Source organism: Centroberyx affinis, unplaced genomic scaffold, assembly GCF_046629955.1.
Source record: "Centroberyx affinis isolate AG114_WGS23_722 - 3 ecotype Tasmania unplaced genomic scaffold, CSIRO-AGI_Caff_v1 ptg004848l_1, whole genome shotgun sequence".
Classification (NCBI taxonomy): domain Eukaryota; kingdom Metazoa; phylum Chordata; class Actinopteri; order Beryciformes; family Berycidae; genus Centroberyx; species Centroberyx affinis.
In genome coordinates this window covers 344760-368658 of record NW_027282368.1, presented here as the reverse complement: position 1 = coordinate 368658, position 23899 = coordinate 344760, and the positions used below count along the sequence as shown (strand labels likewise).

The window sequence follows — 23899 nt, the reverse complement described above, 5'->3', positions numbered from 1 at the left end:
AATCTGAGAATATTTTTATCGTTAGATATGATTTTGTCCAGAATTCCAAGACTGTCTGTATTGTAGGTAGAGAGATAACAGTGAAACTATGATCAAAACGTCATTCTTCTACATTCTGTAATTGTGTTCACTTCTTGTAAATGATATAATGGTGAAGTTTAACAATTCATCAATTTGCTGGGGACCCCCTGGAACCTCCTGAAGGACCCCTGGTGGTCCCCAGACCCCACGTTGAGAACCACTGAGCTAAGAGACAGGTTAATGTCTCAACCAGAAACTAGACACTGCTGTGCCTTGATATTGTGCTTTGTCTGAAAATACACCAGACTCAGCGACCCAGCCAGGGGCGTCATGCACCCAGAATCTTTGAAGGGGCACATTTTCACAACTTTGTGTCCACAGTGACATTCAACTAAATAAGAAGCCACAACTCAAAAGTGAATTGTGACCTCAGCAATACTGTGCTAAAAAGGGTATAGCAGTGCCTCTTACATATGAGATCATCAACAGTCCAACAGCTTGTACAGAGAGGTATTACCTGATTTAGTGAGCAACCTGACTTACAAATCTTTATATCTGCTTCACAGTACCCACTGTATCAACAGCGGATAACATCAACTGTGTCAAACCTACTGATTCGAGAAAGAGGGAAAGGTTTATATACACTACCAAATCCAACCAGAGAGAGAGAGAGAGGGAGAGAGAGAGAGATACTATAGCTTACAGTTACAGCCTACTGTACCTCCTGCATTGCTGGATCAAAGGCGGCTGCTGCTATCGGTCTTTTTGCAGTAAAAAAGATGAAATTATTTTTTGCATCATGACCAGAAACATCAAATGTATTTCAGCATCTTACTGTACAGGCTGCGGTGCTTGTAGGAACAACTGGGGCAAGCTAGCATTTGACCCATCACCTTTCCAAGTTCATGCCCCAGTACTTGGAAAGATAGTGTACACTAGATCAGTGATTCTCAACCTTTTTTATATGAAGAACCCCTGATTTAGAACACATTAGAGCCACAGACCCCCATTTGATGAGATTTTGTCTCTCTGACCCAAATCTGAGAATATTTTTATTGTTGGATATGATTTTGTCCAGAATCCCTTGACTATCTGTATTGTAGGTAGATCAAAACAGTCATTCTTCTACATTCTGTGTTAACTGTGTTAAATTCTTGTAAATTAAATAATGGTGATGTTTAAGACGTTTTTTTTTTTTTTTTCATAATTGGGCTGTGATTTCTATTCTGTCTACTTACTATATTTTGTTCAACAGTTGCCGTGTTCATAGTTTTTTTTCTTCCCTTTCCAATGTTTCTATATGTTTCTGTTTTGTGCTTTGTGTTGTATTATTTTTGTCTAATAATAATAATAATAATTGGAAAAACATGGTGAAGTTTAACAATTCATCAATTTGCTGGGGACCTCCTGGAACCCCCTCAAGGACCCCTGGTGGTCCCCGGACCCCACATTGAAAACCACTGCACGAGATACTATACTAGATACTAGTGTACATATATAATATTGTATTCTCTTTCTCTCTCTCTTTCTTTTTAGTTTTTTGGCATCAGAGAGGACAGCAAACTAAGGATTTCATTGTTCATGGCAACGTGTGCATATGACAAAGAACTTCATGATCATGATCTGATCTCATGAAATCCAATCTTCAGAGTCACATCTAAAAATTGCATTGAAATGCCAGGTGTAACCATACTCACTGATTAGAAAACATCAGACCTGTGTCACATGTGAAGGAAAAATCTAATTGGGACACTTTCAGCTGCAGTGTGAACATAGCTTTAGTTTGAAGATGTACAATGCTTTGAAACCTATTTTGTTAAGTGTAGCAACATTTCAATAAAGTATTACATTTATAGCAAAGCTTTTCTCTTTATTGACTTGTTGACTGGCGCAAGTTTCAAAAATGACAAATCAATAAGAAGTGATATGTCCTTCACATACCAGATTAAAGATGACAAATGTCTTGGTCATGACTTCATGTTCAAGCTTTCCAAGCGTGGGGATGTAGTTTTATGTTTCAACCACTTGATAGAGCTATTGCACCATCACTATTTTCACACAACAAAGATCTATTTAATTGAACTGAGTTGTATTATATAAAACTAAACCTTAAAATCTTTTCAGCATTAAACATAAAGACATTGATACAAAAAATATGACAATCAATTTTGTAGAAACACTAAATTGCACACATAATAAACACATCAGTGCAAAGTTTGTTCTTAAAACCATGTACATACAACCTCACACTGTCAACAGAATAAAGCAGTTATTACAATGTCAGTGTTCACAATAGCATCTAACTCTTAGCAATATTTTCATTGTTATTGTCATTGTGAAAATGGAGCCGATGTGGATCAGATGGGATTGGAAAATCCTTTTAGGTTCTTGGTAGCGTTTGATATCATCTGGCAGATGAGGCAGATGGGACCAGTTAGCTATGTGAGTGTATGGGAGTTTCAATTTAAACGTTTGTTCAATTATCTAAGCTGGAAAACTCAACAGAACAAGGAATCTGAAAGGACTTCCATTTCCTTCCACTGCCAGCACTTATAGTGGAAGCCATTGTAGAAGACTCCCTCTTTATATATCACGTACTGCGGATGTTTCCAAACTGTGGGTGTAGAGTAAGAATGCAACAGTGCTGCAGCAAGCAAGTAAAAAGTGGGAGTTCTACAACGGATACATCTCTAAAACCTCAACTAACTACTATAAAATGCCAAGGATGGAAGGAGTCTAGCAAACATTTGGGCCTGCTTTTTTGAAACTGTCCTAATGGCAATCAATACCACATATAGAGAAAGAAAATACCACTTCATAGTTCATAGTTCCGTCGAAACATGAAGATACACGTTTATACTGATTCAGTCATAGTTCACTCACTAATAGCCCTCTTGTCTACTGTACAAACCCAACCTGAACTCAACTGGCCCAGATTCAATCTTGTTCACCACGATAGTTGTTAAGTTCAGTCATAGTCAACTGTAGTTCAGTTCCACCTTGACATACAGTATAATACACAGTGTGTGCCCATGTAATTCCAGCACAGTGCGGTATGGTATAGCTTCTCAAGTGTGATTACATCACAGGTACACTTAAGCTGAGCTCAAATTGGTTCAGGTAAGATCAGCATTTCAAAAAACTCCATAAGGCTCACTGAAAGCGGATTGTGTGAAACTAAAAACACAACACTGTAAGGCCAGACATTAACGCCCAACTTCATAGTTGGGTTATGTTCAGTGTGGTTAGGTAACACTATAAGGCCTGTAAAGAAGTTGATTTCTTGTAATATCAGTCTAGCACTCTATAGCTTCTTCCTGGAAGGAAGAGGCTAGCACACTCCAGCTCAGACTCTTCACCTCTGCTCAGATTTTTTTCCTCAATACAACATCCTATAAGGTTAGAACGCTAAATCCCAGCTGAACTTTGTTAGCTTTGGGTCAATTCAGTTTAGGTCAGCATCTTTTTTCTGAAAGCAATACACTTTCAGCAGTTCCTGAAAGGGAAGGGGGAGGTTTGCATGCTGCATCCCAGCACTGATGAATTTGGACCAGGAAATCCATCTTAAAAAACAGATCCATCCTATAATCTGTCACTGTGCTCTACAATGGATCTTTCTTGTGAAAAGCCACAGCCTGCCTCTGCTGAAACTGAGGCTTGTTCTTCTTCTTTTTATCCCATTGGCACATCAAAATATCCCTGAACGTCGTTCGGAAGGTCTTGTTACACAGGGCATAGCACATGGGGTTGACTGTGCTATTAACATAACACAACCAGTAGCCCAACGCCCACAGAGTTTCAGGGATGCAGTCCTGACAGAAAGTATTGACCAACACCATAATATTATATGGTGTCCATGTAATGATGAAGGCGAACAGGATGGCACTGAGTGTCTGCGCCGCTTTCTTCTCATTCACCTTCTTTTCATTCTTACGCTTGTTGATCTGTGTCTTGGCCTTGGAGGCCAAGCGCTTGGCCATTGCCGCATCTTTGATAGTGATGGCTGCAGTTGATTGGTCGGCAGCCAAAGAGGAGACAAGGTTTGATTTGGACTCCTTTTGACCTTTGTTGGATGATGACAACCCTTTGTTTCTCTTCGCCTTTCCAGATTTCTTACCATCTAGACAGACAGACAGATCAATAGATAGATAGATAGATAGATAGATAGATAGATAGATAGATAGATAGATTATTTTGTATGTATCTTTGTATTAGTATACATCCATAAATGACATTATATAGACAGGACCTGTTAGTATTAGTAGTATTATTAAGTCCAACCTGTGGAAGGCCTTAACAGGTCGTCCTCCATCTCATCGTGGCCCTCCGAGGTCAGTTGGGAGCTGTCTCTTGACCTCTGATCTTTCACCCCAGGAAGATTCACAACGATCGAGTAGATTGCCTTGGTTGACCCCTCCCTCTCACCTTCCTCCTCTGAATCCGACTGGTCCACAGAGACACCAGTTTCATTGTTGTTCCAGCTGTCACTGCTGCTGTGCTCTGCCTCGTCCACCGTGGTGGTGGTGGCGATGGACCTCCTGGATGAATGGCGGCCTGGCAGCAGTGATGAAAACCGGAGCAGGAGCCCACCCCACCTCCCCCTGTCTCCCCTTCCTTCTCCTACCCCAGCCTTGTGTTTATGGTTCTTCCCTGACGTCAACTGACTCAGTTCATAACTGCTGCAGCTTCGGGAGCTCCCCATCTGGGAGAGCACGGCTGACGACACCTCCTGACTGCTAGTCCCGCCTCCTCTACCTCCTCCTCCACCACCACTCGCTTGATTCTGACCCTGGTTTGGGGTGTTGCCTGACCCGGATCCCCGGAGGCCTGCTAAATCTTTAGCCCGGTTCTCTGTCTCCTGGTAGATCTTCCAGTATAGGATTGTCATAATGGTCACTGGCAGGTAGAACGCAGCAATAGCAGTGCAGAACGTGATGATGGGCTCGGACAGGAACTGGATGTAGCACTCGTTCGGCTGGACGGTCCGCTCACCCACAAAGTACTGCCAGAATAGGATGGCTGGGGCCCAGAGAATGAAAGAGATGGACCAGGCTAAGCTGATCATGGTCATGGCCCGCTTGGTGGTCCGCTTGGCCCGGTAGGTCAACGGTCTGGTCACAGAGAAATACCTAAGAAAACAAGAGTGGAGAAGGATGAGACATTTAGACTTTTTTTTATAGCTTTAAATCCCGACAACTGCAACACAATTTATCCGCTAGTCGGCTATGTACCCTATTTCGAAGCCTTCACACATTCTTCTATCTTCTGTTGAATGACAGCAAGTTCACCATGCTTCTTTTTCCTCCTCATACTGTTAGACCAGTGATTCTCAACCTTTTTCATATCAAGGACCACTTATTTAGTCCACATTAGAGCTACAGACCCCCATTTGATGAGATGTTGTCTCACGGCCCCAAATCTGAGAATATTTGTATTATGATTTAGATTATGATTTTGTCCAGAATTCCATGACTATCTCTATTGTAGGGAGAGAGATAACCAAATGACCAAAACAGTCATTCTTCTACATTCTCTAACTGTGTTCACTTCTTGTAAATGGAATAAAGCTGAAGTTTAACAATTCATCAATTTGCTGGGGACCCCCTGGAACACCCTCAAGGACCCCTGATGGTCCCCAGACCCCACGTTGAGAACCGCTGTGTTAGACTTTGTGATTAATGTAAGGTGTCCCGTGACTCTGCCTTCTCCGATGTTGTTAAACTGTCTATGTCAATTTCGAGACGTCATTTCTTCTGTCTCAGTTGCTCGATTTCCGCCAAAGAGGATTTTCGGTTCTCGGAGACCAGTTGGTTTTTCCTTCCTGGGCCATGTAACGTTGCCTTGCTCCAGAGGCAAAATACATTTTGATTTCAATGTTCAGCACCCCGCCGACAGAGTGAATGTGATCTAATATAATGCGCTGTGATACTATAGACTCTGCGCAAGTTCTCAACCTCCAGCTCCTTATTAATATAAAATCCACGTTCCACACTCGCCTGACCATGCGGGAGGAGCAATAGACCGTGACATACTGTCCATATATCTGAATAGGAGGCATTACTATGTAAAAGTACATCCACCCTGTCACTTAATTGAATTCTTTGAATTCAAAGGGTGACTCTGCTACAGTGTTGTCAATGAACTCGCCAAATTGCCTTAGTGTGTCATCACATATAGCAGCAACTTTCTTAGCATCAACTAGAACTTTTAGCATCTTCTTTGACTATTGTACTCAAAACATTTCTACAGTCCTTTCTGAATTCAAGCAGCCGGAGTTACTAATTTTAGACTAATTTTTTCCTTAGTAAGCAACTCATTTAGAATTTTTTCTGCCACAAATCCCACATAATTTTTTTTCAAATTAGAGTGCTTTTCTTTTTTAGGTGTTGATTTTCATTAGCTTTTCTACAGTTGGTGCTTCTTTCAGGATGGGTGATTTATAAATCTCTGCATTAGTCCCCTAATCATGTGATGCATATCATCACATAGGAATGGTAGAATAGGTGCGTCTGTCTAGTCAGCCATGAGAAACGGAGCAAGTAGCTTAGCTACCAAAAGAAAAAAGTTAATTTTAGCTGTCATTTCCTTGACTACTTCATAGGATTTCGTTTTGGGGTCTTTTAGTTTCTTCTTGTTTATTTGTTTGATATATGATTGATTGATTGATGATTTTATACCACATGGTGCCCAGCCCATACGGGCTTACAAGACACAAAGAAGCTTGTTCAATAGACAGTAATCAATAATAATAATTTATCAATAATAAAATACTTTGATATCAATATTGATATCAAATCAAATAATCAATACATACAGAAAGAAATCATACATTCTGATAGGCTCAAAAGTAAGTCAATCTCCTACAAACAGAACAGGCCGCAAGTTCATACTGCTAATCAACTTTAACATTGCAATAAATATACATCAACATACAATTTTACGAACCCTGTATAGAGGGAACAGAAAAAAAACAATGTTTTGGTTCCACTTTTCAGTCATGTCGAACAGTGTATCCAGTCACATTGACATTTCTCAAAAAATAAACAAATAAGTAAATAAACACTTGCAATATTTTTTTGTTTCTTCTATAGAGCTGGATATGTAAATTTGTACACAAGTATCAAATTTGTTGGAGCCTATACAGATGTGAAACAGACTAACCTACATTACTAAAACAATCCGAAACTGTTAAACTTGAAACTGCAGTCCATCATAACCAAACTGTTATTTTACTGTGCCCTTAGGGAGTAAATTAGGAAGCAACTTATTACATGTGATGGAATTTTGTTAAATTAGATTCCAAAAGAATGATAACAGTAACCTGCCACCGTTACAGGAGGATAGAACAAAAACATGGCAAGACAGTGATCAGATTGCACATGCTCTTGAAAAAAGAATTACTAAAGCCATATTTAAATGAGAGCTTATAGACACTAACATCATTTTACAAATCTTGAAATAATGGCTAAAAGTGTTTGCAGCAGATGATAATACTCTTAGCAAAGTAATCCAAAAGTAATTGAAAGCAATCACATTATAATACTTTAGGTATTCAGGTGGATGGCATTACTTGCAATAACAATTTCAAGTAGGAAATCAGCAACAGATGCAATTTTTAAGCAGCCTTCCCAACCCTGACTATGTGTAGTTATACATGATTGGGAGGAGTTTTCCACTTTTTTCTTTGCTGTGATCATTTCAGCCATCTCATTTGTTATAGCCCCTCTGCAGCTGTACCCAAACTGGGAGATCTTCTCTGTATCTTCATCTCTGGGAGCAGCTCCTTCAAGACATCTGGAAATGTGATTGCTGACTCAGCAACTGCTGAGTGAGAACAGTTGTTCTCGCAATTGTTTTGTGGTCAACGTTTATCTTGGCAAAGGCCTTTTTCATTGATCAATACTTAGTGAATCTCTTCAGAGCGTTCTGGTATCAGTGGATGACTTCTTAAGCTGTGGTCACTTAATAAAAACTAAAAAAACACAAACAAAAATACTTTGTCAGCACCTATTTTCAGGAATGCACTGCTTATTATGTCACCGTAGAGACAGTTGTAGGTTATACCCACCCTATTGCTTCTTCATAATCAACTGACAAGCAAAAGAGATGGAAGTCAGGCATGACAGGGGAGTTATTATGGTAGATCTTTGGCCGGTGTCTAACAATGAGATGTCCTCAGTTGGAAGGTGCGTAAGACCTTCATACACAATATAATGAAGCCGGTAACACTTTACAATAAGGGTACATTAATTAAGGGTTAGTTAATGCTTAATAAGCATTAACTAACCCTTAATTAACAGTTAACTAATGTGTCTGGTAATCATTTACTAATGGTGTTCATGTTAACTAAGGTATTCATCTATGCATTATTTAATAGCCATCTTTATAAACTATTAAATAATGTATAAAATAATACCTTAGTTAACATGAACACCATTAGTAAATTACACATTAGTTAACTGTTAATTAAGGGTTAGTTAATGCTTATTAAGCATTAACTAACCCTTAACTTTATGTACTGTTATTGTAAAGTGTTACCATGAAGCCTATAGAGTCTTGAGAGGGAAGTAAAACTATCTGTTTTTAGAATAGGCCTCTAACTTTGGACCTTTTTTTTGCAGAACCAGAAGAAATGTTGTGAAAAATACAAACAAAACTGTAATTATAAAATGGTTATTTGATTTTCCCCATCCTTATTAGCGCATAATAATTGTAAAACTGTGAAATCATGATTTTTCCTCACACTTTAATTGTACCATCAAAATCTCAAACCATTGCATCCCAATACGAGAGTAGATTTTGACCTCTGAGTAGTGCTTTAACTTGGTGTTCGATGTCTAAACTTCCGTGGATTTATAGTAGGCCTATTTATGACACAGTCTTATCAAATAGTACTATGACCTTGGTCCGGTGCATGCCAATGAAGAAATTGAACTTAACTATTTTGATGAGGTGTGATGTAAAAGTTACTTTGAGTGATGACTGTGCATGTCTCCTGAGTTGTCTTTTGAACTTGTCATATACTCATACGCACTCTCGTTAGTAAGCTAGTTTGTTGCATGTCGCATACTGAATCACTGCCGAGAAACCTCATAAAGTTCAGACCACTGCTTACCTTCATGAAGAACGGCTTATATATAAATCCAACTCATGATAACGACGTCTGTTGTGCCATGATGATTGGGCAGATAGCAGACTCCATTAAAAGCAACCTGGCTTATGTTCTGGTGGTGTCCATCTCTGGTTGCTTTTTGGACCTCCGTCTTTGAGTGTTTTTCAAATATATGTAACATTACTATTGATCCAAATCCAATCACAGCTATTTTTGGTGTATGTCCTTTGGAAAACAGGGTCACCACTCATCAAGCAAATGCAATTGCTTTTGCCTCACTCTTGGCTCGTCGTCTTATTCTTTTTGGTTGGAAGTCAAAAAAACCTCCATCTTTCTTACAGTGGGTGAAGGAAGTTATGTTAAACTTGAAACTTGAGAAGCAGAGGTACACCATGCATGGATCTCGCAAAAACTTTAACCTGGTATGGCGCCCCTTTATGGAGTTTGTAGAAAACATATCCTTTGCATGACCACAGTCATGATTTTATGACACTGTGATTGTACTATGACTTAAAGGTGGTGATGACAGATATGGTACTTACTGGATGTAATTTTTTTTTTTTTTTGCTATCTTTACGATAACGGCTATACATTATTTTTCTTTCATTTGGGAGGACCTTGTATTTCGGTCCTGTCTTCTCCACATAAGTTTCTTAGGTCTTGTCTCCATCATTTTGTTAATCTGTTTGTTGCTGTTGTATTTTTGTATATCTGAAAATCTGAAAATAAAGTTTATAAAAAAAATAAATAAATAAAGCAACCTTCTAGAGTTCAAGTGGCACGATACCTCTCCATTCTCATCGACAGGGATACATACATTCATATCTAGATCTCCTAGATTTTGCTGTGTGCTAGGTACACCAGTCTTACCATAGAACCCTGCACACCTTGCTGCTTCATCCTGCTGATGTATTTGCATTTGATGTATTTCTACTTACACCTTCCTCTTTTCCACAGGTGTTTCTTTGTCCTTCTTCATAAGGGATACTACCAACCATACATGACAAAGCTGAACGCTAGGAGGTTCATCATGGATGTCCCTGGCCATGTAGTCTATAACCAACCGGCTACAAATTAAAAAAATATAAATTAATTGAATCCTTATGTACCTGTCAAAGCTGATGACCAGCAGGTTCATGACTGAGGCATTACTGGCCACATAGTCTATGGCTAGCCACAAGTCACACACCACTGGCCCTAGAGCCCACTGGTCCATGATGATGTAGGTGGTGTACAGGTTCATCGACAGCGTGCCAATGGTCAGGTCAGCAAATGCCAGGCTAAGCAGGTAGTAGTTGTTCACAGTCTTCAAAGCCTTGTTGATCTTGAATGACACCAAGACCAGGATGTTGCCAGTAACGGTGACAAGGGAGAGTGAGCCGGTGAGGAAGACGATGATGATCACCTAAAGATTGAGATGAAGAGGGAGGAACAGTAAGATGAACAGAGGAACAGAAGGGAGGAACATTAAGGTGCAAAATGCATTACAATGTATAGTTGAAAGTTAAGACATGTTAACTACTTGTCATGGGGTCATAGTGATGTCAAACAGTGTCATAGAAAAAGTATAAATATGATAGAAAAGGCAACAAAAGGAAAAAATAATGTAGAGTGTGGGTAGGAAGGAGAGATGGCATTGAAGGATAATTGCATTGTTTAATAAGGCAAGAATGTGATGTTGCTAAATATTGCTGATGTTTGTGTGTTTGTCAGAGAACCACCAAGTTCTTAGACTATTCTCAGGCCAAAGAACCATCTGATCAGAATGTGAAAAAAGTAGGGCTGTGAATCGATAAAAATTAATCACACAATTTGCTGTTTCTTAAAGCCCCTACGTGTAGAGTTTGTATCGGATTATATCATCCTCCATTTTGATACCATAACAGTTTGTCAGAAGAAAATTGAGACCATTGCGGACAAAATTTGTTTGCTGTTGCTTTCAGTCTGTTCATTCTCTGTATCCCACAGGTACGATTTGGCACGAAAAGTGCAGTACTGACTTATGGCAGAAAGAAAACCAAAACAAAACCAGGAAGACAACAGCCGCAGTTTGAATGCAGGCTAGTTGCTTAGATTGAACAGCGTGAAGCTAATCAATATGGCAGATGGTGGTAACATGGAAGACAGGACTCTAACTGCTGGACCCTCTGCAACAAATCAAAAGAAGAAGTCTAACAGAAGGGGCTAAAAGAGCTAAGAAGGAGAGGGAGGGGAGCGTGGGACCCAGAGCCCCCGGGAGCCCACGGACCGATTGGATTGAAGTACCTGTTTCTGGCCCCCTGGTACACAGCAGCCCGGAGATCCCAGGAGCCCCATGGAGCCCCACGGACCCTTTCAGCACGAAGCACTAGTTCTATAAGAGACTAAAAGAGCTAAGAAGGAGAGTGACAAAGCACGGGACAAGACCAGAGTTAACCGCGGCCGGGTGTTCACTCGTCGGAGAGTTCTGGGAGCTGAAGGGGTTTAAGACCAACATAACCCTTAACCTGAATTCTCACAACAAACTACTTCATAGTACAATGCTGTCTTTAGGAATAATACAGAAACTAATGCTTGAGCTACAGTTATCTGCAGCAGTACTTTGTTTACATATTCCAGCTGTATGGAGGGGGGTGTCGCAAAGACATTGCAAAGACGTTTGCAACGTTTTGTCTTTTTGGCACTACCACTAGGAGTCGCCAAATTTAACAATTTCAAATCCTACACATAGGGGCTTTAAGACTGAAACTTAAAGTTAAGCTTAAAGAGTAACTAAACCCCACCTAAATCTGTGGTGAAGCCTGACACCTAATGGTGAAAAGTAGGGTACTGAACTGGTCATCTGCTATTGGCTGGTCTCTGTGCCCTGTGATGTCACCCTCTTCACCACAGATTTAGGTTTGGGGTTTAGTTACTCTTTAAGTAATGGTTTAATCCAATTTCTTCTTTCAGTATAGCTCTGAAAATATTGGAATTTGTAATTGTTTGGTAGGTTATATAGTTCTTGTAGCTGGTCGAAGGTCAGGAAATGGCAATTTTTAAATAGGTATGTAATTCTGTGGTGTTTCAAGATGGTGAATAATAGTGGTTGGTTGTTAATTTTAAACATAGGTTGGTGTGTTTTATTAGTGGCTGTTGCAGTGTGGCTAATTTGATTCTCATTTTTTTGTTTTTGATGCGACCAGATGTGCAAGATATGTCGGACTGTGCAAAAAGAGGTTTGTGGATTTGATAGATACAAAAGTATGTCATCTGCCTATAGGCTTATTTTGTCTTCATTTATTGGAGCCACAAAAAAAGTGCAAAAAGCGGTGGGGATAATGGACATCCTTGCCTTGTGCCTCATTTTAAGTGAAAAGGTAGCGATGTGTGTCCATTGGTTATTACAGATGCTACGGATGCTGCGAGTAAAGTATTTTGATCCATGTGGTGAAATATGGTCCAATGCCGAATTGTTCCAGAACAGAGAAGAGGAATGGCCAGTTTGTTCTGTCAAATGCTTTTTCTGCATCAACAGTAACAATCATGGATGGGACTGAGTTCTCTTTTGCCATGTATAACAGTCTCTGAGTTTTCTGAGGACTGTCTCCCTTTTAGTCAGGATATGTCACCTTATCAATAACTGTTTCTAAACGGTGTGACAGGGCTTTGCTGTATTAATCAGAGACACATTCTTTTCACATAGCACTTAGCCCGGGGGCTAAAGGCTTCCTTAGCCGTGGGCTAACTTGTGCTTCAGCCCTGGGCTAATGAACGTTTCACACAGGCAAATTGCAAAGTGGGGTAATCCCGACTTTAGCAGCAGGACCAACTTTTCAGGGTTATCCCCAGAAAATCATTTAAAAACAGGGTTATCTGTTAGCTATGTGAAAAGAGTTAGATGACTTTGCATCACTTGTATGTTGTCCAATTAAATAACTCCTTTACAATGTTGCTAAGCAACACTGCATGGCATTCCTGGGCTCAAGTGTTATTACCACGGACCATTATAGTATTGTGACAGCAGTCAAAAGCAAAAATAAGAAAAATAAAGAAAAATAAAAAGAAGGAAAGGAAAAGAATGGAATAAACAAAAGTAAAAGAAAGCATGTCAAAGAGATCTAATTGCTCGCAGGCAGAGACAGAGTTATTTTTATGTTTATGGACAGCAAAATGTATGGACAGGATGGGACCTGCCGCAATGAAAGTGTAAGTGACGTAAACAACAGCATGTCACAGACTTGCCACTGGTTGAATAAGCCTCTGTCTTCTCAAAATCTCTGTTCTCCATTTTTCTCTCTCTAACCAATGTCTTAATAGTTGCATTACACCCCAATAGCGGTAACATAATTGTTGCTAGTTAGTAGGCTGTGGAGGAGCACGTAACAGTAGCCCATTCATGTGTCATTTGTGTTATACCTGGGCCATGAAGAACTCTGTGTGAAACATTAGCCCTGGGCTAAGAGTTAGCCACGGGTTAAACAGCTACACCAGCTCTGTTATTGTTTCATCCATGGTCTGCCTGTTCTCTTGCGCGTATCTACATTTTACCTACATGGGTAAGTGAACACAGTTATCTAGTTTTGCTTATTTTTCCATAAACAACTCAAGGTGTACCGTGAGGAACATTAATGAACCATACAGGGATGCTTATGTCAAAATTTTTTGAGAGTGTAGGCGTACTAACTACATAATACATGGAAATGAGGTTGAAAATCTGTGATCCCTGGACACAAACAACCAGTACCATTTGTGTCTAGGTTATGAGTCCCCAGGACTATCTTGTGCCAAATTAGGAAAAAAGTTACCAATCTATGCCTGAGTTATTTGACTGAATACATAATAATGCAAAGCATTGTGGGTATTGGAGTCTTTGTTATCACAACAGTACAGAAGTTCAAATGGCTGTATTTCTTTCATATCAAAATATCAGCATGTGGCTTTTGAGCCACACAAAACAAAAAGGTAGATACAGAGAAAGAAATATAATCCCACACACTGTCACACTTGCATGATACTTTAATGTGACGTTTTGGTCTATAAGGCCTTCATCAGTAAACATAAAACAGCCACAATTCATCACAGAATAAATAGAACAGGGTAAAGAGGTACAGACCAATAAGGAGAGGTTATACCAAATGACACACCTGTAGGCCATCCTCAATCTAGGTCACATGGCGCAACAGGCGCACCTAAGGTATGGGAATGTATGGGAATACTGAATCTCGTAGCCAAAGACACCCTCTAAAGGCCATCTCATGAAGCATTGATGACTCACTGACTGACTGACTGACTGCCTGACCTGAAAATGCTTTGTGATGCCCTTGGCTGGAAAAAATGAATAGAGCCTGTTTAAGATCCATTATTCGTGCATTCCGAATAATGTATTTGTATTTGTTTACATCCCTAGTACCTACCCCCGATTCTGAAGTTGCCACACTCTAAACCATAAGTTACAGAAAACAAACACAATTTTTTTAATCATCATACCTTCATTAGTAAGCAGAAAAAATTATAATATCTTGAAAACTGAGCATACGATAGATCAAAATCTCCAGCTGCAAATAGTTTGACAAAGTGACAATGTGACATGTTCAAGATAGTTCAATCTTGATCAAACTTAAGACCTGATGTCTGTACTATGTCTTAACTAAAGACTTGATGTCTGTACTATCAAGATGATGTCTGTAAAGCCATGTATACATTTACTAATGGAGGGCACTAATACAGTTATACTATTCTTTCTGAGGCTTTCAACATAAGGTGGACTATCGTGAAACTTGTCCCTTTGTTTTGTTTTCCCAGTCTGGCACACCAAAAGAGTTGGTCCAGTGGTTAAGGCACAGGGCTGCAAAGCACAAGATTGTGACTTCAAATCCCGAACCTACCACCATTAAGTCAGCCAACTAATCAAAAACAATCAGTGCTATCAGCATTATGTATATGATAAAACAATTTAAAGTTTCATTGAATATTAAATCACATAGGCCAGAAAACTTGCTATGGATTGAAACTTTAAAGCATATTGCACTTCTGGCAGTGATCTTAAATCAGTATTTTGCCTTTGACAGATGGTGCTCAATAGTTACAGCATCTGTGTGTCATGCTAAAGCTTGTGGGCTCAAATCCAGGCCTGTCTGTTTTCAAAGGCATAAACTGCCTAGAACAGGAGGCATTTTTTCAAATAGCAAGTATAGCCATTGTGAATAACAATGTGCGATGACAATATGGCCGCAATTAAATGCTAAACTTGACAAAAGACACGGGCTAATACACAATTAGCTATAGGTAATCTACTGTGTCAATATCTTCATGAACCTGTCTGTCTTCCATAATGTTTTGTCTGTCTGTCTGTCTGTCTGTCTATCTTTTCAAAGTGAGCTTGGACCCCTACAATCATCGCTTGCGGCTATATTTTAAAATAGAATCATTGCCATTGTTACCTGCCAGATAGTATGTCCTCCCAATGGGTCATACTCCTCTGGTGGCAGGATTAGCGTCCCGTTAACTGGTGAACCAGTGAAGTTCCATCCTTGCCCTGGGACATGACTGACATTATGCTGCTGCCACCCACCAACACTGTCAGATAACATGGCCGACTCCTGGTAAGTGCCACCTGAAGTTGTGACAAAACATTCATAATATAACAAATGAAATAATAAAATAATACACTCTTTAAAAAGATGAAAAACTATATATATAACACCAGATGTGTTGTCCCCAACTGAACACATACAGATGTGTTAAAAAAAAGGCATAACATCCATTAAGGCGAGGGACCACAGGTGAATAGTGAATCATTTTTTGATGAATTATTCACTATTACTATTACTATGTATATGGTAAAAGATCTTTTTCTTTTTTTTTCATGTAAAATAACCCATAAAATAGAAATGACCAAAGATGTGAAAAAAGTTCTATTTTCATAAAAATTCATCAGGTCAAATTTGGTCATATCTACAAGTTAAGCTGAATTTTATGACCCTACAGTAGTTAAAGAAGCAAAATATTACAACATTTACTATTCCAGTCAAAACCACCATTTTCACCTGTGGCACATTAAGGAGGGTTGGTATTAGGACATGTCTTTTGTCAAGATACTCACATGTATTTAGTCAGAGACTCTGCATCCCATGTTATTTCAGATCAGATAGATCTTTTGTAAGACTGCTGCATTAATATTTGTATTACTTATTTATTACAGAGTTACTAAGCACTGTTGAGGAACCAGATTCCTCCAGTACCTAAGATGGCGGACTCGGCTACGATGGCGGTATCAGGCTGGTCTCTCATACCAGGAGAGCTGTTGGCGAGGAAGAGGACGGGATCAGAGCTGAAGTTCAGACTCATGATGGCCAATGGACATCTGGAGAGGAGAGGAGAAGAGGGGATGTAAAAAACAGTTTTATTTATTTTTCCCACGGCGCAGCCGAGGGCATCATGAGGCAAATTCAGGTCAGGCAGTCAGTCAGTCAGTCAGTCAGTCAGTCAGGTAACGCTTAGTGAGATGATGCGCTCTGTCAGATGGCCTCTAGAGGGCGTTTTTGACTGTGAGATGCAGTGTTTCCCATACAGAGGCACAAAATCAAAAGTTGGTCAGTGTGTAGAAATGGATCTAAATCAATCTCTAATGCACCTGATGTCCGCATCATGTCATGTCTGTAATTTGGAGATGTACAGACAGCAGACCAGCAGCATTGAACTCAATCCACAGAGTCTCCCTGTGTGAAAACAAAAGTGAAACTTCACATTCCACAGTTAGTAATGGGGATTTGTAGACAAGTCGACTTTGCAGCCCTACAAACTTTAACAGTAGGTGACGTCATCTTGTGGTATTTAAGTAACTTTAGTGGAATTAGGTCATTTAACCGTGTTGCAGTGCTTCAGTGCATAGAATTAAACACACGCGCCGTGGATCTGTACAAGATCTGTGCTTGTTTTATTTTATTTTACTCTTAAACATTTTAATATCCTCTTGTCTACTAATACATCTAGTTAGGTTCTCTGGAACTAACTTGTTTAAGCATTTGTAAACATGTTTAAGATAGGAAAACTGAAAAACTATGTAGATTGTACTTTTTCAGGATATGGCAGTGATGTCACCAAGTTTTTGGCTGGACCGCAACAGCGGGGCCAGCCCTACAAACGCGAATGTCTGTCACTGACTGACTGACTGACTGACTGACTGACTGACTGAGTGATCAAGTTACACCATTGGTCGGCCGTGGCACGTGGCACATCATAGGATCACAGAGCCAGAAATTTAAGTTTCGTTTTCTCCGCCGTCTAGTTTCTCCGCTGAGATCAGGAGCCCATTTCTCCCACACAGTAAGCAGGCTGACCAATATCATGCATGTAAGCTGAAGCTAAAGTAGAATCTGTACAGTTATATCATATCGCCGTTTATGTCGATGCGTATGCGCGAGCTCAGTCCACCTGAAGTCCTCTGTTCTGTCGGGGGAGAGAGACACACAAACAAGCATGGAGGTTTCATCACGCCGAGGGCTTATTGCCGACTTTCCCGAAGTTTCCCGGGGCCACGGTTCCGGCCGGTGCCGCTAGCTGGGCGCCGATTTGTTCCCGACGATCCGGCCGAGATTTCGGCCGGGGTCCCGACGACGACGCGCCCCCGGTGTCCGACGAACAGCGTTTTCGGGCACCAACGGGTAACAGAGCGCCTGGCGCTTGGATCGGCAGGATCAATGCGGGCCGTGGGTGGAGACGACAGCGGTGGAGAGAGAGACGGGACGCGCTGGAACGGAGATCAGTGTGGATGTGTGGACTATTATTCTGTATTAGCAGTCTACAGCCAGGGGTTAAAGTGGGCCGGAACGATCCGGAACGGCGTTCCGGCACCTTCGATTAATAAGTAAATAAATCTGATTGCCAGTTTCATACATAATAATGACAAGCGAGTTCACAGGGCTGCCAAATCTCACGCATTGACCAAGAGACTCACGCAATTGACATTTTTCACACACTCTCACGTCACAAGTCCATTTTCTCACACAGTGAAAAAGAAATTCATAACTGATAACGTTGCGACGTGAAAAAAGGAAACTGAAAGCAGGACAGACGAGACAGAGCAGCACAGCGCAGCAGCGAGTTATTCAGACCATCTGAATAGCGATAAGTACACACAATTATATTATATTATTATATATATTATATTATTATTATATAATTATTATATTGTAATTTATTCCCATGCATGCTGCTCAGAGTAATCTCAGTCAGCAGCTCTTCTGCGTCTCTCCCTCTCCTCTCGTGCCGTGCGCACGCAGGCAGGAGTGAGAGTGAGTTGCTATGGTTACGGGGACGCTCTGTGTCTGTCGCTCTGAAACTTTCTCATGATTCCCAATAATAGATTTTTTAGGTTAGTATGCCTATGCAAGATCATGAATGTAAGCACCTCAATGCTGAAATCTAGTAATATAACATAATCTTTACATTTTTGGTTAACATTATACAGGGTTGCTGTTTCTTGACTTAATCCAAGAGGTTAGGTGGTGTAGAAATGCAGGAAATTTGTTTTAAATTACTATTTTTTTCGGACCCCCCCACCAATTATGTATCTACCCCCCGTAGAAATGCAGGAAATTTGTTTTAAATTACTATTTTTTTCTTAACCCCCCCCCTCCGAAACAGGGTTCCCCCATGTGCCAAATCTCACTTTAACCCCTGTCAACAGCGGAGTTAGTAACACCATTGGTCGGCCATGACACGTGGCATACTCATACACGGTCCAGCCATATACTAGGTTTCGACCTAGTCTTGTTTATCTAATATTTTCAATGATTGGTTGTATAGGGAATTCATGCATTTAACTGTAGATTGAGGTGCTTGACTCCAGACAGTGATGCAATAAGTAAAATGGGTATCATTGCATGCATAAATAGTTGAGCTATAGTGTTTAATAATTTTAAAGCAATTGAGATTGGTCTTTTTGGCAATCTACTTTATGTGCCTATCGAATTTAAGTTGAGGATCTAACACTACTCCTAAATACTTACATTTGTTGACTTCAATTTCTTTGTCTTGTAAACAAACTTTAAATTTACTTTATGTAACTTGTTTCCTAATGGAGAAACACATAGACACTGTTTTTGTTAAATTCAGTGTAAGGTGATTCTGTTGAAGCCACTCATACATAACTTTCATGCTACGTGTCTTAGCTGGTGCATAAATGGTGGAAGCTGGTGGCAGTGGTGGAAAGTAACTAAGTACATTTACTCAAGTACTGTACTTAAGTACAATTTTGAGATACTTGTACTTTACTTGAGTATTTCCATTTGATGCTACTTTACAACACATTGTTAAAGATTAAACCAGTGGTTTCCAACCTTTTTGGCTTTTGACGTCTTACAAAAAGCAGTGTGTAGTCGGGTCACATTTCAGATGTCTATGAGTTGTTAACAGCTCCACCAAATAGTGATTTTTAACTCTAAACCTCACATGGTTTCATTTCAATAAATGTTCAAATGATCCAATATTTCAGCAAAAATCAAAGATTAGAGAAAATGTCCAAAAACTGAAAACAGATTTGTGAATCAGAACTTTGTTTTTTCTTCTTTCCTCTCCCATTAATCATCTCACGACCCCTCAGATTTATCTGGTGACCCTTTGGAGGGGCCCGACCCCTAGGTTGGGAACCACTGGACTAAACTAGCTAACTGTATATAAAGTAGTTCAAACTAGCTCCACCTCCAGCAGCTACAACAGTAACATGCTGCTTACACACTGATGCTTCAGTATTAATAATCTAATGATGTCATTTATTTAGTGCCACGGTGGCGCAGTGGTAGCGCTGTTTGATTCCCGCCTTCGGTGCCTAGTGCCCAGGTGGGCTATCTTGTGAAAAGGGGCCTTTCTGTGTGGAGTTTGCATGTTCTCCCCGTGCTCACATGGGCATGTAACATCGGTAAGGACCCCCACTAAAAACATGCAGAAGATCATCCCCTGACCAGTGACGATGAGTGCAGTTGGTCCCCGGGCGCTGTACTGTAAAGCTGCCCACTGCTCCTGGCTGCCCGCCGGAGGAAGGACAAGCCTTGGATGGGTTAAAAGCAGAGACTGAATTTCACTGACCACCGTTGACAGTGTGTGTGTGTGTGTGTGGTCGCTGCATGCAAGTGTTGTGGTGTGTTGTGTGATTACAATAAAGACAAGCTTGCTTGTCTGGTTTCGTATAATAAAATATCAGTCAGAGGGACCAAACCGCTACTTTTACTTTAACTACATTTTGCTGCTAATACTTATGTACTTTTACTTAAGTAGGATTTTTCATGCAGGACCTTTACTTGTAATGGAGTATTTTTACATTGCTGTATTGGTACTTTTACTTAAGTAAAGGATCAGAGTACTTCTTCCACCACTGGTCATCAGCATAAAGCTGACAACCCGCCTCTGGACAACTCGAGGTTAGATCATTTATAAACATGCTTAAGAGCAGTGGGCCCAACATTGAACAAGGTGCGCCAAATCTGATGTTCCTGAGGGCTGGTCTATGTTGCTCAATTTTTACACATTGCTCTCTGTTTTGGAGATAAGAAGCAAACCAATCTATTGTCTGTTCAGAAATATGAAATGAAGACAATTTTGACAGCAGGATGTTGTGGTCGACTGCATCGAATGCCTTTTTTATGTCGAGAAATACTGCAACCACAACATTAAAGCTGTCCATAAAATGTTTAATATTTTCAATAAAGTAACAATTAGCTACCTCTGTAGAGCATTTTGGTCTGAATGATATCACTTATTTTACTCTCATGTACCTCTTGTAAATTGAAGGTGTCAGTGAAGTTTTCAGTTGTATTATTAACTTTCAAAGTTATGTGCTAAATCTTCAACTGTTTGTATAAAATATGTATTGAACTCCTGTGCAATTTGAGCGCCATCAGTGATGAGGGTTCCATCTACAATAATCCCTTTAATCCTCTTTTGAATGTGAGATTTGTCAAATTATTCAGGTATTTCCAAATAGATGATCTATTTCCTTTGGCATTATCTATAAGTTGAGTATAGTAGGAAGTTTGTGCACTCCATAATTCTTGAACAACTTTATTCCTAAGTCCTTTGTAAATAAGATGGTCTGTATTCAATTTGGTTGATAGAAACGTTTTCAAGGCAAGATCCTTCCTCTTGAAAACAGTGGGCTTAACTTGTGCTTATATTTAAGCTCCCCACATCAACACAGCCTCAGCTCACCCTGCAGTAATTCACTGACAGAGACAGGATATGGCATTGGCTTGTACAGCATTTGATTTAATACACACTCTTAAAAAGGAGGCAATTTTCTGGACACTGTCCACTACCTCTGGACAACACACATTTGTGTTACGTTTAAACAAACTATATGAAGTGTTTCATCCAAAAAGCACTTATCCACTGTTTGAAAAAGTGACACTGATTTACACAGATTGTTGGCATAAAAATAAAGCACATTGTGGGTTTCTACTAAAGTTGTGAGTCACCTTTGATTACAATAAGTTCTGTTTTTGAAGATACAATTGTCTCTGTTTTTGAAATATTATACAGACTGACTTTGAGGTAGCAACATTTTTCTAAAACTGATATACAGCATTTTGGAATGAAACCCATAAGTTAATAACAGCACATCAGAATTAGTTTTATTGGCTAAGTATGTTTGCAAATGCAAGGAATTCAACTTGGGTTGGGTGGGTTGGTCACAAAGGTCACATGAAATATAAAAACACAAAAATTATACAAAGAAAAAATAAAAAAATAAGTAGTATATCAAAAAGCAGAAATTTAGGGAATAGAGCATTTTCTGACAAATACAACTGTATAACCATTTGTGCTATATATGGTCCAAACTCCTTTGACGTAAGTGTCTCTGACTGAACTAGTATACTAATAAAATAAACCCCAAAACCCAAACATTTCCCAGTTGCAACCAGGTCATTCCCATCTCATCAGTCCTCCTCATGTAGTGAAACCCAGTGCATTGCTGCCATGCAGCTGTATTTTGTTATTATTATTATTACTAGTAGTAGTAGTAGTAGTAGTAGTAGTATCACTATTTTCTTTATCATTTATTATTATATTTACGTATATATTAAAAATTAGATTTTTTTTATGACATAATGACAATGACAAAAAATTACAAAATGTCAAAAATCGAAATCCCATTACTTTTAGGTCCTGGAAAGCAGTGTATGTTTAGTGGATATTTCATGGTGTAACAACCCCCACCCCAACCCCCATCACCATATAACATTGCCTTTCCCTGAATGTACTCATGTTGCTATAAGGCACTTTTACCAAATGGCTTGTATTGGTTATTTTCAAGCCTATAATAAATACAGACCCATTACTTTGCTTGTGTGAGTCTATGCTGACCCTCTGCCCCCATGGACTCTGATCCACCTTCACCTCTGGCACTGACTTCCACCAACATCAGCTAAAATCCATTTTATGTTGGCATCGGGGAACCAAATTAGCAGAATGGACACTGCCAGTATCACTCTGATGTATTACCTGTTGGAAATGACACAGACAGATAATATCAGCAGGCTTATTATACTGTTTTAACTTATACTCTGTAAAGGCCTCAAGCGGAAATGGAAATGTTGGCATTGTAGCATTTGAATGGTTAGAATCAGGTATCCATGCTGGTATAAGAGAGATATAAGGTATATGGTAGAGAACGCACAGTAACTACTGTATGCATTCAGACTGGTCCAGGTTTCCATAGACACCTCCATTAATTAAAACAAGCATTTTAGTCCAGGATTTATCCTAATCCATGTCTGTCAAACTACGCTGAAAGTCTTATTTCTGTGCTTTTTATCTACAAAATAATTTCTTACAAAGCAATTGAATATAATTTATTGTCCTGAGGGAAGTTATGTATACAAGGCAAGCACACACATTCACTAGTTAATAAACTCCACAGATTATCAGTCCCGTCAGTCTAGTAATTAGATAGATATATTTTAAAGACCACAGGATACAGGCTGACTCTGGAAATCCCATTTGGTTTGAAAAGAGGAGAGAAAAATGTCCAGGTCTGAAGAGAGTGGAGTGCTATAGTGACACAGTTACTGCCGGAAACTTCCGCCGTGAACACAGGCAGCCATCCAAAGCTGCTGGAGAGCTGTTCATGTGCTTCTCTCAATAGCTGCATTTTAAAAGCTGTTTAAAAGCTTTTTTTACTGAAGTGACTGCTGAGAAATTTATATCTTCCACCTAATCTACAATCTATCCACTTCTGCTTGAATGTTTTCAGAAGTTGCCAGATGCAAGTAATTGTGAGTATGTTTACATGCACACTAATAACTCAATCTTAACCTGATTAAGGGAATACTCAGACTATTGAAATTGTCATGTAAATACCATGTAAATATCAAAATCAAAATATTGCCTATAAAGCTAATTACTCCTAGTAGTCGGGGTATTCGTGTGCATGTAAACAGACTCATTGTCAAGTAGTCTGTGAGCAGTGGTGGAAGAAGTACTCTGATCCTTTACTTAAGTAAAAGTACACATACAGCAATGTAAAAATACTCCATTACAAGCAAAAGTCCTGCATGAAAAATCCTACTTAAGTAAAAGCACATAAGTATTAGCAGCAAAATGTAGTTAAAGTATTAAAGTAAAAGTAGTGGTTTGGTCCCTCTGACTGATATTTTAATATATATGACATCATTAGATTATTAATACTGAAGCATCAGTGTGTAAGCAGCATGTTACTGTTGTAGCTGCTGGAGGTGGAGCTAGTTTGAACTACTTTATATACAGTTAGCTAGTTTAGTCCAGTGGTTCCCAACCTAGGGGTCGGGCCCC

General features: G+C 39.6%; 1 protein-coding gene across 1 annotated transcript; it reads right to left on the bottom strand.

The window, feature by feature from the left end:
* Nucleotides 1-3623: 3623 nt before the first annotated feature.
* Nucleotides 3624-16441, bottom strand: LOC139666167 (muscarinic acetylcholine receptor M3-like). Its single transcript, XM_071545292.1, has 5 exons — nt 16336-16441; nt 15535-15707; nt 10243-10538; nt 4303-5150; nt 3624-4141 (listed from the first exon to the last, which is right to left on the bottom strand). Exons 1-5 carry the CDS (start codon nt 16439-16441, stop codon nt 3624-3626), a joined length of 1941 nt encoding a protein of 646 aa, XP_071401393.1.
* Between the last annotated feature and the right edge of the window lie 7458 nt (nt 16442-23899).

Bases quoted from the DNA above. Each gene is read 5' to 3' on its own strand.
- LOC139666167 (XM_071545292.1), bottom strand. From the start codon at position 16,441: ATGAGTCTGAACTTCAGCTCTGATCCCGTCCTCTTCCTCGCCAACAGC. The intron at 10,539-15,534 runs GTAACAATGGCA...CTCAATCTTTAG, and splicing joins GAGGACATACTATCTGGCAG to GTGATCATCATCGTCTTCCT. The intron at 5,151-10,242 runs GTACATAAGGAT...TTGTTTTCTTAG, and splicing joins CTGGTCATCAGCTTTGACAG to GTATTTCTCTGTGACCAGAC.